This window comes from Cricetulus griseus (genome assembly GCF_003668045.3).
Source record: "Cricetulus griseus strain 17A/GY chromosome 1 unlocalized genomic scaffold, alternate assembly CriGri-PICRH-1.0 chr1_0, whole genome shotgun sequence".
NCBI classification, from domain to species: domain Eukaryota; kingdom Metazoa; phylum Chordata; class Mammalia; order Rodentia; family Cricetidae; genus Cricetulus; species Cricetulus griseus.
In genome coordinates this window covers 92,317,822-92,334,802 of record NW_023276806.1, presented here as the reverse complement: position 1 = coordinate 92,334,802, position 16,981 = coordinate 92,317,822, and the positions used below count along the sequence as shown (strand labels likewise).

The following is a 16,981-nucleotide window of genomic DNA, read 5'->3' as shown; positions in this document are numbered from 1 at the left end:
GTTCTTTTGCCTACTGAACCATCTCCCTGGACATACAACGTCTTTTAATCAGCACACATGTCTTAACTCCTCCTTTTAGGGTTTTCTCCAGCTTCTGGTACAATGGCAAAAACAGAACAGGGTCTGAAGAGATGGCTCAGCAGATAAAGGCACTTATTTCCAACCCTGATGACCGGAGTGAAATCCTAGAGCCCACATGGTGGGAAGAGAGAACAAACTGCAGCAAGTTGTCCTCTGACATCCACACGCATGCTGTAGCATGCAAATATCCCACCCTCCACACACAAAATAAATAAATGTAATAAAAATTTAAAATATAAAAAGCATATGTGACCATCTGACAGTACTAATACAGCTTGGAGAAACAAGGTTGTTCAAAAGTGTACTATTGGACAAGAGAAAATAGCCCAACATTTAAATGACTACTGTTGGACTTTTTGACATAACTTAGTGAACTAAATCTTTCATCTGACAGTTGCATAGTTAATACTGATACTTATGTATCAATTTAATATATTGATATCATTACAATGATATCAATATATAAAGTATTGATTATCAATATAATGTATTGGACATATCAGTAGTTTTACTGATACTCATGTATCAATATAATGTATTGGACATACATTATCTGGGAGAATATTTTATTAATACATTGTTCTTATTGAAATAGAAGTATTAAATGACCATTTGATAAACAATATACTTGTCAGCTAACTCTCCATAGTTTCTCATCTACTCTTAATCACAGGATCATTTAAATATATCATAACGATGAAATCATGGCAAGTATTAATTCAGTGTTTAGCAGGAATTTTTGTAATATTCCATCACATTTCTTTCTCTAAAATGGCTTATTTTAGATGAGCTAGTCGATGGTGACATTATCACTGTATCCTGTGAAAATGTAGATGAATTTCCCCTTCTGCCATGCCCGCACTGCCCCACCAAACATATTTATCATGTGCTTAAGACTTTGATAAGCACAGTGAGGGGAAAATAGCCAAGGGGTACTAGGTAGGTAGAATTTACAGGCCTCACTTCTTTTTCAATTATTGAACTTCGAGAATTCTCTATACTGTGTGTTCTCTACAGAAGTGACTTCATGGCAGCAGTGAGTGTGTTCCACGTGGCAGGTGCGGGCCTTGGGGTCCTCATCAGTTTGCTCCTTGCACTCTCCCATCTCCAATTCATCCTACATTTTCTCATTTCTTAATGTTTTTCTTTGTTCCAAAGATTTATGCCCCAATATCTTGCCATTTGTATGCTTAGGAAAAAAAATCTGTGGTTTTGATGGGCTTCAGCCAGGATAATAAAAAGAAACATTTATTTACACTTTCTACATATTGATTCCAATGAGAGAAGCCAGCTGGCCTTGGTCCCTATACATCCGTGTAGTCGTAATAAATGCGCACTTCTGATCTCCGAACGCTTTGCAGGGATCTGATGCTCTCACTCCTCGTTCTTATGTTTGATTTCTTGAACAACCTTCTTGAAAATGACCTACACATGAAAAAGTAAATTATTGGATCCAGGCACACATTGCACGCAGACAAGAAAAGCGTCATTTCTTTGCAGTAGTAGAGAATCTTGTGTGCCGATTCATCTAAAAGCCTGTCTAAGTGGCTAAAAGTAAAGGGAATTCTGCACAAGTGATATGGGAGGAAGCAGGTAAAAAACACAGCCACGACCACCCGGATGCTCTGGTTATGCTTTCGCTTTCGGCTTGACTGACTTATGAATTGCCTGCTGGATTTGTGGATGTACCTGGATATTGCTATGTAGCATCCAATCAGAATCACCAGCACAGCCACAAACAAACAGCTGTCCACATAGGTGACAGCCATATGCCACTTGGCTCCCAAAGGATTTTTGAGTTTCATGCAGTCATGAATATTTTCCTTAGTTGGTTGACCATTCGTTAGTATGATATTTGGCAAGGACAGAACAGCCATGACCACCCAAACACAAATTGATAAAACCTTGGTAAAGGTTATGCTGTACATTCGAGAGTCACCAAAAGGCTTTACCACCTTTAGATAGCGATCGACACTGATCAGCCCAAGGAACACGATGGATGTGTACATGTTTGCATAGAACAAAACTGAGGTGTATCTGCAGAGGATAAACTCGATGTACCAAGGTCCAAATCCCGAATCACGGACTATTCGGAATGGGAATGTCATTGTCATTATGAGGTCAGCTACCACTATGTTTTTTAGATAAAATATGAAGCTGGTTTTATTCCTAATGTGGAAAAAGATCCACACAGCCAGACCATTCAGCAGGATGCTTGCCACAAATATAACTAGGTAAAGCACTGGTAGGATGATGGTATCAAATTCATTGTGATGGGTGGAATTCTTCCAACGCCCCACGCTTGTGCTGTTTGCAGAGTGACTGGCTTGGCTGTACAGCTCATTACCTGCAGAAGTAGAAACATTCATGTTAGTACAACTGCCTTCCTTAGGGCAGAATGAGTTCTGAATGCATATTGTCTCAAAGATTATAAAAATCATGCATGTGTGTATCTGTGTCTCTGTAAGTACTGTGTGCATGACAGTGTCCACAGAGGCTGCAGATGGTCTGTGATCCTCTGGACTGGAGACAGCTGTGAGCTCTTGACTTAGTTCACATGTGAATTGAGTTCCCTGGATGACCCTGAAGCACTCTTAACTGCCAAGCCAAGTCTCCAGCCCCTGCCCCCAACCAGAAGTATCTGGGTGGTAATTGGCTAAATAACTGGTGGCTTTCCCTTCCCTACATTTCAAGATCTTTTGATTCTCGGTAACAACATGTTGGAAATGAACATACTATACCCCAAAAGAGCCCTGGTGTTTAGTTCAGCATTGGATGTTGTTACACATAGAAGCAGCAGTACCCGAGGCAGAAAACTGACATTTTCTTTACCAAAGCAATATAACGGAGTATGGAAATTATGTCATTGTATCCTTTACCACTACCTAAGTTTTGGGCTCTGTCACCGAAGCCCACAAAGAACTCAAAATTCTTTACCTTTGTTTCCCGAGGATTTTGTAGGGACCATTGTTGGAAAAAAAAGTGTGGTATTTCTTTTTTTTTTAATTCAGAAAACAAAAATCAGCTTTCTTCCAAAGTCCCAAGCAGAGCTAGATCTAACCTGTGGCTGCTTTCCATCCTTTTTCAACTTTAGCAGAATGTAAGCTGGGAGTAGATATGGTGTTACTGTAGGCAATCTGGTTTTGGATTATAATCATCTACAGATACTATTTCTTTCTAGTGCATTTTTCAGTAAAGTATGTGTGTAGTTCTGAAGACACGTAAGTCTCTGTAATCTAGTAAAAAACAAATTCTATGTTTCTGTTATATACACATTTATTATCAAGAAATATATCATGTAAAACTATGTGCAGGCTGCTATTTTTGTTGTTACTTAACAAGGTTAGATTATACCTCCTCTGCTTACCCTGCCTGGGGAGTGGTGGGTGGATGGCGTGGGGAGTAGGTTGGGGGTGGGGGAGGAGGGTTGGGGTGAGTGGAGGGAGAGGGAGAGGGAGAAGGGACTTACATGTGAAACAAACTTGTTCCCTAACTTGAACTAAAAAAAAAAAAAAAAAAAAGATTATATCTCCTCTGCTTATTGTGAATTTGCAAAGATCCTTTGCTTTCTTTCTTTTTCCTTCCTTTTGGTGCCTATGATTAAAGATATCGTAACACCACTGTTATTGAATTGATGAGATGGCATGCAGGCATTTGATTTTTGCATCAGTCTCCCGTGGGAACTGAGGGAAGCATGGTGGTTATGTGACGGAGCTAAAGATCAGTCAGTGCTGAGGACCATCACTCCTCTTACTGATGTCACGCTGTTTTCTCAAGGTGGCTCCAGCTGGGCAGTGAGCAGCATGGTGACCTGTATCCCAAAATAGTCTGAGATTGACTGAACGGAGCTCTCTTGAGCAGTCTTTGCTTCCTGATTCTTTCTCTCATTCCCCTCCTTGCCTTCTGCTCTGCACTGGCAGTTGATGCTCTGGAAGCTTCCTGTCTCTACAGCTCCTCTCAGAGCCATTTCCTTAGTAACATCTTCAGCTGTTTGACCAACCATAAACTCTCATAATTAACCAAATCACGTTTCAGATGTAAGGATGTAAGGAAGGTCACTTCTGATCTTTCTAATTCCCACTAGTTAATAATGATGTTAGAGATGAATCTTGTTTAGGGAACAGCATGAATTTGGCTCTCATTTGCCTAGATGGCTGTTTATTATATATTGTTTTCTTTCTTTGAAGAAGTCGAACAGGAAAGGCAGTTCTGATGAGTATAATCCAAAACAGGTTCTTAAATTACCACCTGCAATCTAAGTGTGGGTTCTTTTTCAGGAGCTGTCTCCCCTTTCTGATAATTTCTTTCCCTTTCATTCCTGGCTGTGTTTTTAAAAACTGGTTTTCCTGGCCTAGATATCCTTGTCCAGGTTAGTAATTTCTACCTAGCTAGCCTGTTATGAGACCGATGGTATTATTAAGCTTTACAAGTTAAAAATGCCTGATTCAGCTGTTGTCTCTGTTCCTGCTTCCAGTTTGAAAGGTCACTTTGGCCATCTCACTGAGGCTCATTTTGATTTAATAAAGTCATGCAGTCTTGACTGTTTCTTTATCAGAAGATCCAAATTAGCATTCGAAGCCATTAGAAGCATTAAGAAGTGCAGCTTCAGTGAGGGTTAGATAGCTATTTGAATTGATTTACCCAATTAAGCTATTACCTATCACTTTCATCTTCCTGGGGATAGCACTCTGGGAAATACAGGAAGCCAAGTAGGTTTTAATCAGGGTAAAAGTGCTCAACTGAGTGGCAAAGCTTAAGAAGGAACAGCTATGTCATCTCTTGAAATGATGGCTGTTTGTTGAAGCAATCACACAGGTGTTGATTTGCAAAGCCATTGTGAATGTTAGTAGAATTCAATAGCTATAACCTCCTGGGAGTGGGATATTCCAGCTGTTAGTATTGGCTCCCTCGATCTGTGTATACCCATTGTGGCTGAGAAGAACACATCCTTCTATCCCAGTGTTCCCGGTAGCTGCATGTCTTCCATATGTTATTATCATTATATCCCAAGGCTTAATTATATAGACAAGCACTCTTATTAAATGATAATGTACCTAGCAATTATAGTTAATATTAAGTGTAGTCTTCAATAAGAATATCAAAGAAGTCTGTGTACAAATTCCATCTTATTAAAAAATAACAATATCAAACAAACAAATTAACCAAACAAAAGCAAAGCAGAATAAAAAACAAAACAAAAACCCTGAAGTATGAGTGAATTTACAGTGGTTCCTGGCCTGTTCCATGGCTTTGAGACAGTCTGTCTGTGTTCTGATTGTGCTTTCTTCGTGGTATTTACCTTAGCTCATGACCAAAATTAATCTTTTGGAGCACAAGCCTCCCAAGTTCCATGGGATAAGCCTATCCCTGGTTAGTACTTCATTCACAAATTCCAGATTTGCAACATAGATTAAACAATTGAGTAGTTAAAGCCCCTTTTTGCTGTCTTTCAGAATAATTTAATAATAGACAACCATGGTACTGAAGGAGCAGGATAAAGACTGCCCATGTGCTGCTCTGAAGAGCTCCAGAGCTTAATTTGGAAAATGTTTCATGACTTGTTTGTTTGTGAACTAAGTCAGCGCCATTTTCTTCCCTGTCACCTATTCACATCATGTCTTCTCCTTGGTCCTTCAAATTTCCCCAGTATGGATGTAGGTTTACATCTCCATTATTCCTACTTAGGAACATTAAAAGGAAAAGGCTTTTTCGTTCTGTTGGTTTAATCATGTTATTTTTCTAGTAAAGAATGTGGTCAATTTAGGGACCTCCTTTAGTGATTAATAGGTTAGTAATTCAATAAAAAAATTAGAAGTTGCTTTTAAAATAGGAAGATTGTGTTCTTACTTGCTCTTTGCTTATTAGCATGGTATTCCCTGTTTATCATGGCCTTAATATAGAATGATGATTGAGAGGAAATAGTAAGAGCCCCTTTGCCAGTCACTTCTCTGCCTTCTCACCCTAGGTCCTTTCCCGTTAACTTTTAAAATGTTAACTAAAAAAAAATTTTTAATATTTCAGTTAACTTACAAAAAAAATCTAGTCCCATGAATTATTTTTGTTTTGTTTCTTGTATAAGCACACGTGTGTGTGTGTGTGTGTGTGTGTGTGTGTGTGTGTGTGTGTGTGTGTGTGTGTGTGTGTGTGTGTTGGGAGAACCTTGAGAACTTATGCGTGTACCAGATAATCATACTATGTGTGACTTTTAAATTGAAATTTAGCACAAGTACAAATTCTCTCTTGCACTGTCTATGTTCAAGTTCCCTGATGACCATATACCACGTTGGCCAGTCCAGATAAACTTTTCATTGTTGTCTTTTTTATACTTAATGTGTCCATTTACTCTTAGAAATCTCTCTTCTTTTGTAGTTTAAGTGGGGGTGATGCAAGCAGTGATGCATAATCTTAGCACTTTAGCCTTGGGTGAATCTACTCTATTGCTCATTGGGGTGTGTCACTCTTGACACAGAATATTAAAGTCTCATCATATGTCACTGCCCTACCAGCTGGATTGAAATAATAAAGTAGTATAAATTATAGGGTGTCAAGCCATGGTACAGTGGCCCTTGTAGGATCATTTCGTAAACACTTATCTAGTCCGATAGGTAGATGTTGCTTTTGGCCTCTTGGGGAGCCTCAGTAAACCTTGGTGTGCACTATTAAATGGGGATATTAATATGTACTTTATTTTGGGTTTAATGTATCTTTCTCAAATATTCTGTTAATCTTTGTCCTTTTTAAAGATAATGTTGATATTAACTAAAGTTTTAAATCAGTTACAGCAAGGTTATTTTATCTTAGTAATATTACCCTGCATGGCTGGAATGAGAAATGGTTTTGAGTGTTCTAAGCTATCACCGAGCTTACACAAGTCATGTTAAAACACAGTTCCTTTACATCGTTTCCTTTGGCTTACTTGGTAATCTTGCAAGTGTCAGGTTGAGCCCCATTCTCTGATTGTGATGTGCTGTAAGCAGAGATACATGTCAAGAAATACTTGAGGTCAGTTGAGGCACGGGTTCAGCAAAAGTTACTCCTGGCTTGATTTCTGGGGAGAAAAAAAAAAGAAAAAAGGAAGAATTGATGGGGGCTTTACAAAAATATTCTTATTATTTCAGAAAACAAAACAGTAAACCGACTACAAAACATCTTTAGACCATATTGTGGATTTGAATATCCTTGCACAAAAGAGTAACCTGTATTTATGCCTTTTTTCAGTTTGCTAGCTCTCCAGCCCATGTACAGGTATTTTATAAACGATGATACATTTAGCACTGTGTGATCTCTGGGGGTTCTAGTTTTGCCTCTAAATTTACCAACTGTGTGACCTCTAATCAGTCCACACACCTTTTAGAATTGGACTGACAGTTCTGTCAAATCTCTGTCAAGACTCAAGTTCACATGAATTTATGTATCTTCCTCTTCAGTGGGTTTCCATTAAGGATTTAATGTCATTTGAATATTTGCTTTGTTAAATCTCCTTTGTGCTCTGTGAAAACCACATTCCTTGTCATATCAGCATGTGGTTAGTAGAGAATTCTTTAACTGGGTTTGAGTGTTTGCTGTGTAGTACATTTGTGTAAATTGCTTTTCTGGCCTCTAGATGCTCTACAGAAAGACCAGCAGAAAGCATAGGTTAGGCAGTATTACACGTTTTGAAAATTTATTTCCTGACTCCTCCTTTTGCAGCCAGGTCTGTCTTGAGTTCCTAACCTTCTCTTATGTGTTGGCCAAATAGAGAAGGCATCATGAGCACTACTTTGAAAAATGTGCATTTAAAGGAAAATATGTCTATGAGCAGTTTCCTGTAAGGGAAGTCACATTGCTTCTTATGAAATGAAACTATGCGGGACTTTCATGTCCCCTCCCCGAGGCTGTTCCCATGCACAAAGCTCATTCCCATGTACTCTAATTCCCTCAAATGCACACTGTGGCTTTCCCTGGGTGTTTGCTGAGCTAGCAGGGAAAGAACACTGTAGGGGCAAGTGAGTCCTGGCATGTGCAGTGAGTGGAGTCCTCTTTTGTGTCTGCAGTATTGCATACGTTAACTGCTGAATGTGGTGGCCAATAGAAGAAAAAAAAAATTCCTTCAGGTGTAGGGATCCCTTCCTTTCCATCCCAAACTAGCTCTTAGCAAGTAGACAACTCCCTGATCCCATAGTTTTGGAATACCTGTCGTACTTGGGATGTAGCAGGCTTCTGAAGAAACTTTTTTTGGTTACTGAAATACAGATGATTGGGGATTTTAAAACCTTTCTTCTTTGAGTGCTGGCCTCTTGCTCTTTTTTATGTAAGGCAGGGGGACAAAACTTACTTTAATCACCATATTACGTTTCCTGAAATGGGAAGCCACTTTAATAAATTTATGGGACAGAAACCTCTTTAATTTAGCTGTTTCTGTTCCCAGGTCACACAGTCTTCCTTTGCCTGGTTTATTTTCCTTAGGCACCATCAGGAGCAGTAAGAAAGGTAGCAGACAGTTGGCCAGTGGGCACAGAAATGGGAGTAGTCCAAGTCATTACCATTTCACGATTCTGACAGAACATGTGGAGAAGTTTTATAAGTTCCTCTTTAAGAAGAATACCATCCGTCCAGTTAAGAAAGGTCAAAATATTTGTCTAGATAACATTTCATTAGCAGTACTAGAACAAATGGTCAGCATCATTGTAGCTGCCCAAAGAAGGGAGGACATTAGAGGGCTGACCTGCTTTTGAGGAGCAGCCCTAGGGTCAGTGGAGTGCATACAGTGGTGCCAGAAGCTTTGGGGTTATGGGAAGACAGTGATGTCATGTCATGTAGGCCAACAAGAGCACTGAAGCATTGACTGGACATATCCTGTGGGAAAGTCAAAAGACAGAGGACCTCTCAGTGCCATTGGATGGAATCCTGTCTATCTGTGCTAGGATGCCAGCCAGGTAGGGGAGGGCAATGGGGCAGATGCCTGATGACCCAGGGCTGAGTAATACAGGTTTGGAGAAGAGGCAATTGAAGACAGTTGTTTAACTGCGACTGTTATGGGGAGGAGAAAGAGAAGACCAGAGGTGGAAATGGGTATAAAAGTAGTTTGTGTCATCCAACTGCTTTTATGACTAGTGGAAGAGTTTGTTAAGCATACCATTTAATGCTTGTCCTTGTGAAATTATATTTTCCCAGTGTGAAAAAAACAATCAAACAAACAAACAAAAAAAACCCCAAACCACTTGTCTTGACTTCTAGCCATGGATAGTGATGCCATGATGCGATCAAAAAACAAGGATTTGATTGAATTTCAACTTTGTTGTTTTTTAGCTTCCTGACTCTCCATTCTCTCAAGTGTAAAATGCACACGTTCTATTCTGTCCTGGGAAGTGAAAGAAAGGTACCATTTTACATAGACAGCAGAGTAGTCGCATATGGTAGGCTTCCTGTTATGCATGGAGGACACAGAGTTTTACTTAGAGATGGACAACAAGGCGCGGGGTGAAATGATTCCTTGCACTTTGGTTGGAGCTGAGACTGCTGTGTGGTTTGTGTCCCCAGCTACCTTTCAGGAATCAGCCGGTAGTTTTCCCTTCCTTGACACTGTCCCAGCCTCATCTGTGTGCTTCCACACTGTCCAGTCTGCACCTCAGCTTCCTGCCTCCCTGAGTGCTTCCTGTGGTGTGCTCTGCAGCCTCTGCATGTCCTGGCACTCACATCTTGTTACAAAAATTGCTTCAGGTGTTGTAATGGGCTGTGTTCCAGATGAAATCAGTCATGTGTGGGACTCCCGTCCTTCCTCCTACAGCTCTCCTAGCTGACAGTTGATGAAACCCCCAAAGAATGTGGTTGCCTGTGGTTGCCCCACATTTCACAGCTGTTCCAGCCTTAGACAGTATAGGTGCTTACAGACCTGCTCTTTTCTGCCACCCACTGATATCATGCCTTGGCTAGTTTGTGTTTTTCTGCTGGCTGTTTTAAAATGAGAGTTTAGGGGAAGGGTTCTCATGTGCTCAGTCCTTTCTGCCCTTAGACTCTTGAACCTGGGGCTTGATTTTGCAAGTAGTTTCTAGAATAGTCCAATGACCTAAATGTTTTATCCTCCCAGCCCTGTAGGAAGATAAGAGATTCTAATTGCCTTGCCCTGCTTCACACAGTAAATAATGCGTATAGCTGGGATTCATGCCATGTCTGATGAGAGCTGGTCACAGTTCCTTCTGTACTGTGTTAGGGTCAAAATGAAGAATACTTTTGAGTGTTCATTTTATATCTGAGTGGGTATTAGGTAGAGGGAGAGGTTTGTTTTCCTGTCAGGCACAGGAAGGAACTGTTAATCTTTCCAGCTAGACTCTAATTGTCTTTGGCATGAGCACTGTTACATGGATCAGGAAGCATCATAAGAGAGTCCGGATGGGATCTCATCCTAAGAGCTGAGATGAGCTTCTGGCGAGTAGGAACACTGGGCATCAGGTACCTCTTCCTGATGGGAGGGGTTCCCGCCCACAGGTGCTGGCACTCCCTGGTGTACCCCCCCTCCTCTGAGCATTGACTCTCCAGCTCACAGGCACTTTATTGCACAACCTTGGGTCTGCTGTAGTTGCAAATTACTCTTATGTGGCTACACAGAAACTATAGATGCATTTTAGCCTCACCTCCATTCCTGATTTCCTTTGCATTACTATCACTTAGAATACTCTAAAATGGTCCCACTTCTGTGGCCACCAAAAAAAAAATAGTTTCAGGAAATCATAATTTTCATACCGAAGGGGTGATTTTTCTACCTGGGTGCTTCTGGGGATTGCCCTGTGCAGATCATGCTGCTGGTAGACACTGAATTATATCTGAAGTTCACACCTAAGACTTTCCTTTTGTCACAGTGGAGCTGGACCTGCATAATCCTCTACGGGGCCCCTTTAGTGAAGATCTGGATCGGGATCCCAATATTGAACTGCTTTTATGACCAGAAAAATGGGTGTCCTGCTCTTTTTACTTTACAAGTGGTGGGCCAGGGGCCAGGGGCAGGGTTGGATACAGACCTCTGCTCTCTGGGTGCCTAATGGAACAACCAGCCAGAGGGCATTGCCATGTAGGACTGTGAACTACTGCTGTGGGGCTCGGCCTTGTAGTACACACGGCCCTAATCTGCCCTCAAACTTGTTGGGTTGAATCTCCAACTGGGTGGGGAGCTGCTTGTGTGAGCCAGGGAAACTCCTCCCTGGGCAGGAGGAACCTGCAAGTGTGGCTTGCTGGGCCACAGCTATGGGCCTCACAGATTGCATCATTGCCCTTCTGGTTGCAGCCTGAAAGGTGAGTGCCTGTGAAAGGCTTACTCCCAAAGTGTAGCTGCTCCTGACCAAGTTTTCAGACTTGATATTGGTGGCAGTGGTCCAAAGTGACAGGATGCATCTTTGTCTCTCTTGTTCTCTACTTTGCAGTTTGCTCTTAGGAAGCTCACATCTCTTAGTTGTAAGAATTTTATTCCAGTAGGTTTTGACTTTCTTGCTGGAGAGTTTGAAGCTTGCCAGGCCTTCAGGAATACTGATGGGGGGTCTTACACTGCAGTGGTAAAGATAGAACAACACAGAAGCACCAGAAGCACCAGGTATAAGGCCTCTGTGCAGGGGGGAAAAATGTCCTGTAAATCCTGGAATCATATCTTCTAAGAATCTCTTCCAACTTGATGGGAAGGGTATGAGTGGATGAATAAATAGGGATATTTCCTGAAAGTTTATAAAATCACATAGGTGAAGAAGACCGTTAACCTCACTGGTTCTAAGTCCCATCTTTTTATAATGGCATTAGGTCACCTTATCTAAGCTTAATGCTATTTACATTCAGCAAAACAGTTTCCTAACCTAGGAGAACATTTTCATTTGCCCTTTCCCTAGTTTTCATTAACAGTTTGAAAATTCTAAAGTGAGGTCTTTAACATGAGTAGCCGTTATGCTTTTTGTCAGCATCAAATCGTCTTTCCCTGTCATTTTTCTCCCCTCACAGAAACCAAACACCTCATCCCCACAGGTACACCACAAGTACATGTGGGTGAAAACATTAATTCCTTTCATGCTATACATTCATCTCTCAAAATAATTCCTACTTAAGTACATTGTAAACTTACAGTACTTTTAATTAGTCGTTCTTTGTTGTTGTTGTTATTTTGAGATAGGGTTTCTCTGTGTAGCTTTGGTTCCTGTCCTGGAACTCTCTCTGTAGACCAGGCTGTCCTCAAACTCACAGAGGTCTACCTGCCTCTGCTTCTTGAGTGCTGGGATTAAAGGTGTGTACCACCACCACTCAGCCCTAAATAGTCATTCTTAAGCAGATAGTATTTGAATAAAAATAATTCTTCTGGTTGTTAATATAAAGCTAGTAACTCCTAGTTTGAATGAGGAGCTTCCTTGTTTACTGTTTCCATCAGTTGCCTTCCACCCTGCCCACCTGCCCTTTGTCAGCTCTAAAGTGCTGCCCTCCCCTCCACGTGTGCCCTGACTTCTGTCCTGGAACTCCCTCTTCTCTGCCTTCTAGGTAGGTTATTGATAGTTTTTAAGTCTAACTCATCTGCTGTGTCTTCTTGAAGTATTTCCTGTTCACAATTTTTTTTTGTACCTGTGTTGTTGCTTGGTGGCCCATTCTGCCAGCTGTGTATTTCATTTTTGTAGTTCTCTAGACTGCCTGGGTCTTACTACAGCCTTCTTTAGAGGGTCTAACCAGGATACCTGAAGGCACAGAGTCACTGCTCAACAAACCTATTGCTTAATGTTAGGATCACAAGGATCTTGGCTCCATGATGACCTAACCTTATGTAGGTGGGCATCTGCCATTCTTCCTGTTTCCCTGTGAATGTCTTCTGCCTTTCCAAGGGAAAGAATGCAAGGGAAGACAAGCTGGGAGAACAGGAGACATGGGCAATTTTCAGGCTGTGAAGAAGGGTTCTCAGACAGACCTGACAGTCTATGGTTCTGAGCATCTCACTCTGGAGGGTTTGCAGATGTAAACACTGGCATTCACTCCAGACAATGTCAGTGGGAGAAGTGAGCCAGCATTCTAACAAAACAAAGCCAGCAGCTGAAGAGTGAGGAGTATGCTTGGTTCTATCCTTGGTCTCTAGGCTATGCAGCCTCTGGTTATCCTAACATATTTGGGGGCGGGGTTCAATGAAGTGATTCCTAATGATGCTCTGCTATACTTGTAGACCAGATTCTAGCATAGTAGTCACCAGAGAGGCTTGATCCAACAACTGATGGGAGCAGATGCAGATATCCACAGCCTAATATTAGACAGAGTTGGGGGAATACTGTGGAAGGAGGGGGAGGAAGGACTGTAGGAGCCAGAGGGGTCAAGGACACCACAAGAAAAACCACAGAAGCAACTAATCAGGGCTCATAGGGGCTCACAGAGACTGAACTGACTACCAGGGAGCCTGCATGGGGCTGACCTAGGCCCTCTGAACATATGTTACAGTTGTGTAGCTTGGTCTTCTTGTGTGACTCCTGACAGTAGGTGCAGGGGTATCTCTTTCCCTTTTGCCTGTTTTTGGGGACCCTTTCTCCTCTTTCTGGGTTACCTCACCCACCCTTGATATGAGGGTATTGCAGCATGATATGCCATGTTTGGTTGATATCCCTAGGAGGTCTGCCCTGTTCTGAAGGGAAACAGGATGCATCAATCTGGGTAGAGGGGAAGTGAGGGAGACTGGGAGGAGAGGAGGGAGAGGAAATTGCAGTTGGGATTTAATATATGAGAGAAGAATTGAAAAAAAGTGTCAAAATATAGTAAAGTAACACTCCCTGGGGTCAAAAAAAAAAAAAAAAAAAACCCAAAACAACAAAAAACAAAGGAGGAGGATCATAACCCAGGGGCCCTGGCGTAAGTGAGTAGGGAATATGGCCTCATTGAAGGAACAATGGCCTTCACACCTGGTTTCATCAGGAGGATTTTACCTCCCCATGTCTCTCTGCTTTTCTCCTAATCCTTATAGGACTCCCAATTTAGTTGGCTGACACATATCCTGGACTTTCTCTTCATTTTTAACTTCCTCTTGTTTGATTCCATTTTCTCTTTTAGTTGAAATTTATAAGACCTTAAATGTTTTTTTGACTAATACAGAGAATTTTATAGGTTAGTCGTTACATTATAATTGATTTGAAATTAGTATTTTTTGAGAATCTGTGGCCTCTTTTTTTTTTTTTTTTTTTTTGGTGCTGGCCATAAGAAGGTACTTTTTATTGGTCCACATGCTATTTTTTATGATTCAACCAGTCGGGTGCTAAGGAAGTTTGAAAATTAGAACCATGTCAACTAGGCAGAAGGAAGTGAGAGTAATATGAAGAGGTATTAAGATGACACATTCAAGTGAGCCGTGAGCCCGGCCTAGGTTACATTGTCTTACCCTGCCTCTGCAGAATGGCTGTCCCTGCACTGAACTTCATGTCGGCACCTGCAGGCATTGGGCCTTCATTCCTTGTTTTTGTTTGAGGACTCATGGGAGAAAGTTTTTCTAGTCTCTTTACTAAGTAGGTAGTTCTTTTAGGATTCCAACGAGGTGATCAATATTAAATTCTTTGTTCCTGTTTCCTATATAGGTGCAATTGCCTTCAGGCTTACCACCACTGTCAGATGGGTGTGGAGGAGTAAATTTGGTGAACTCATCTTCTTATGTCACCTTAAATTTCCATTTTAACTGTCTGTGTCTCTGTCTATCTATATTAGTCATCTGTCTGTATAGCATTACTGTGTGTGAAGTTTATATGTGTATGTTTGAGTGGGCCTACATGTATGTCCTATGAGTGGAGTTAGAGGTTGACATTGAGTGTCTTTTTCAATTATTCTTTATTAGTTTTAGACATTCTGTCACTGAGGTCAGAGTTTACCTATTAGTCTAGACTAGCTGGCCAGAGAGTTCCAGTAGATCCACCTTTCTCTGCCTCCATAGAGCTGGTATTACTGAGCGTTGTTACCATGCCTGGCCTTTTATGTGGGTTCTGGGGATCTGAACTCAAATAAACTGGGGACTTGACCATCCCCGCCCCTTTTCTTACTTCAGTTTCATTTGAACATTCTTACATGTTGAGCATCTCTAGAAAGGTCCTCAGCGGTGTGCGAACATATGTACATAAATATGTATATTTGGACCAGGCAGAGTTTAAATAAATGAGATAACCCCGTGAGTACTTTGGAAGGAGTAGTTGGTTGTTCATGGAAGAGGAGAAGGGGACAGCATGGGATACGCGCATCATTTTCTGATAGGAGCCGGATGGGGAAATTTTTTGAGGTAGCAGGATTTGGCTTTGTCACACCGGGACAAACTTTAAGGTAGATAATTCCTGAGAGTCTCTTTCAGATTAAAAAATAAATGGCATACCAAGGTGTGTTTCTCTGAGGTGCGTGCAATTTTGAATCCTTGAAATGGCTGGTTAGTTAATTAGGGATGGTTGATGTGTTGTTTCATATTCACTGTAAACAGAATGTAAACAGAGAGACAACACTGTCCAAACATGACTTTAGACACTGTTGTATACCTACTAGATACCGTTCCTGGTTTTCAAGAGGAAAAAAAAAACGGAGGTAAACTTTGAAGTATTACACTGGTGACTAGACATAGAGTTGATAGGATTGTGTGGTTTTGTTTGCTTTGAATTTTACTTATGTCATTTTTTTGCTGCTTATACCCATAAAGTAGGATGAATGTTTCAAAAGAGAGAGGAATGCTGATGTGAAACATATGCTTGTAGTTGGGTTTATTAAAGGGATCACAGTGGTCTCTGCTGATCCTTAGACGGAATACACCTTTAAGATGGTACTGGTCTACTACTGTGCTATTATGATCATGTTCTCTCTCTTTAGGAGGTATTTGATTTTCATTTAGTCATTTGTTTTGCCACACTCCTTTGGTGTATGACTATCTGTCTAATCTTGTTCTTCTTCATGCTTGCAAACTCACAGATTATAAATAAAACTGGAAATAAATATAGTTGCAATTTTTTCAGTTGTTGTAGCAAGCATCTTACAGAGATGGATGATAACTTACTAGCAGGTTTAGAAGAACACCATGCTCAAAATCAGTTATACTCAGACAATTCTGAACCATTGCAAGCCATCATCTACCTTAATATATCCATCACATCCTTAAAATGCCATTTTAGCACAACAATAACAGGATTGTAGCAGAAGTTATCTAAAGACACTGTCATATTCTTGTAAATCCTGAAGTATGACAATGTATCCAATGATGACATGTCTATATAATATATATATATATATATATATATATATATATATATGTCTTAATGTTCTGAGTTTTTCTAACATCTCAGTGAAATTACCTTTAATGGTTAATTTCTGTCTTATTTCCAGTCTCTCAGTCTGGCAATTATGAGAAGGCTTGGAAGGGCAAGTCACCCACCCCCAAAAAAATGGCAACCCTTGGCTTGTCCCACTTCAAAGCAGCTAAAGTTCTTAGCCTGAGAGCCACATGGTTCATACTGTGATCTATGGGAATGTACCAGGTATCCTGTGAACACTTGTATTTCTTAGACTCTATTTGAAATTCCTTTGGCCCAGGGGTCTTGGGTTATTTAGTTTCTGTTGTTCTCTAACCTTTCTGTGGAAGCCAACAGAAGCATTTTAAATAAAGGATATTTAATAAAGGATGCTACAAATTGGAACTTACAAATTGGAAAAGTAGAGTTTTGCTCAGTTATATGTCCTCCAGAGGGTTCCTTTCTTTGATCACAGAGTCTGTTTGGGCTTCAGACAAACCCTGTAGCAGCCCAGAAGCCTATGCTTCAGACCCAAGGGCAACAGTGGTGATAAACCACAGAGTTCAGCAAGTGGACAAATGTTTTCATATGCCTAGGACTTCTAAGTTATTTTATGTATATATAATGAATTAAAAGGACACTAGATTCTTTATTAAAGAGGTATTTGGTAGGTAGGTTACCTA

General features: G+C 40.8%; 2 protein-coding genes across 2 annotated transcripts in view; one reads left to right on the top strand and one right to left on the bottom strand.

Annotated features, from left to right (window-relative positions):
• Med12l (mediator complex subunit 12L) overlaps window positions 1–16,981 on the top strand; it is a 320,970-nt gene that overhangs the window by 189,770 nt on the left and 114,219 nt on the right. The window lies entirely within an intron of this gene.
• On the bottom strand, window positions 1,386–7,031 carry Gpr87 (G protein-coupled receptor 87). Its single transcript, XM_027391664.2, has 2 exons — window positions 6,998–7,031; window positions 1,386–2,428 (listed from the first exon to the last, which is right to left on the bottom strand). Exons 1-2 carry the CDS (start codon window positions 7,029–7,031, stop codon window positions 1,386–1,388), a joined length of 1,077 nt encoding a protein of 358 aa, XP_027247465.1.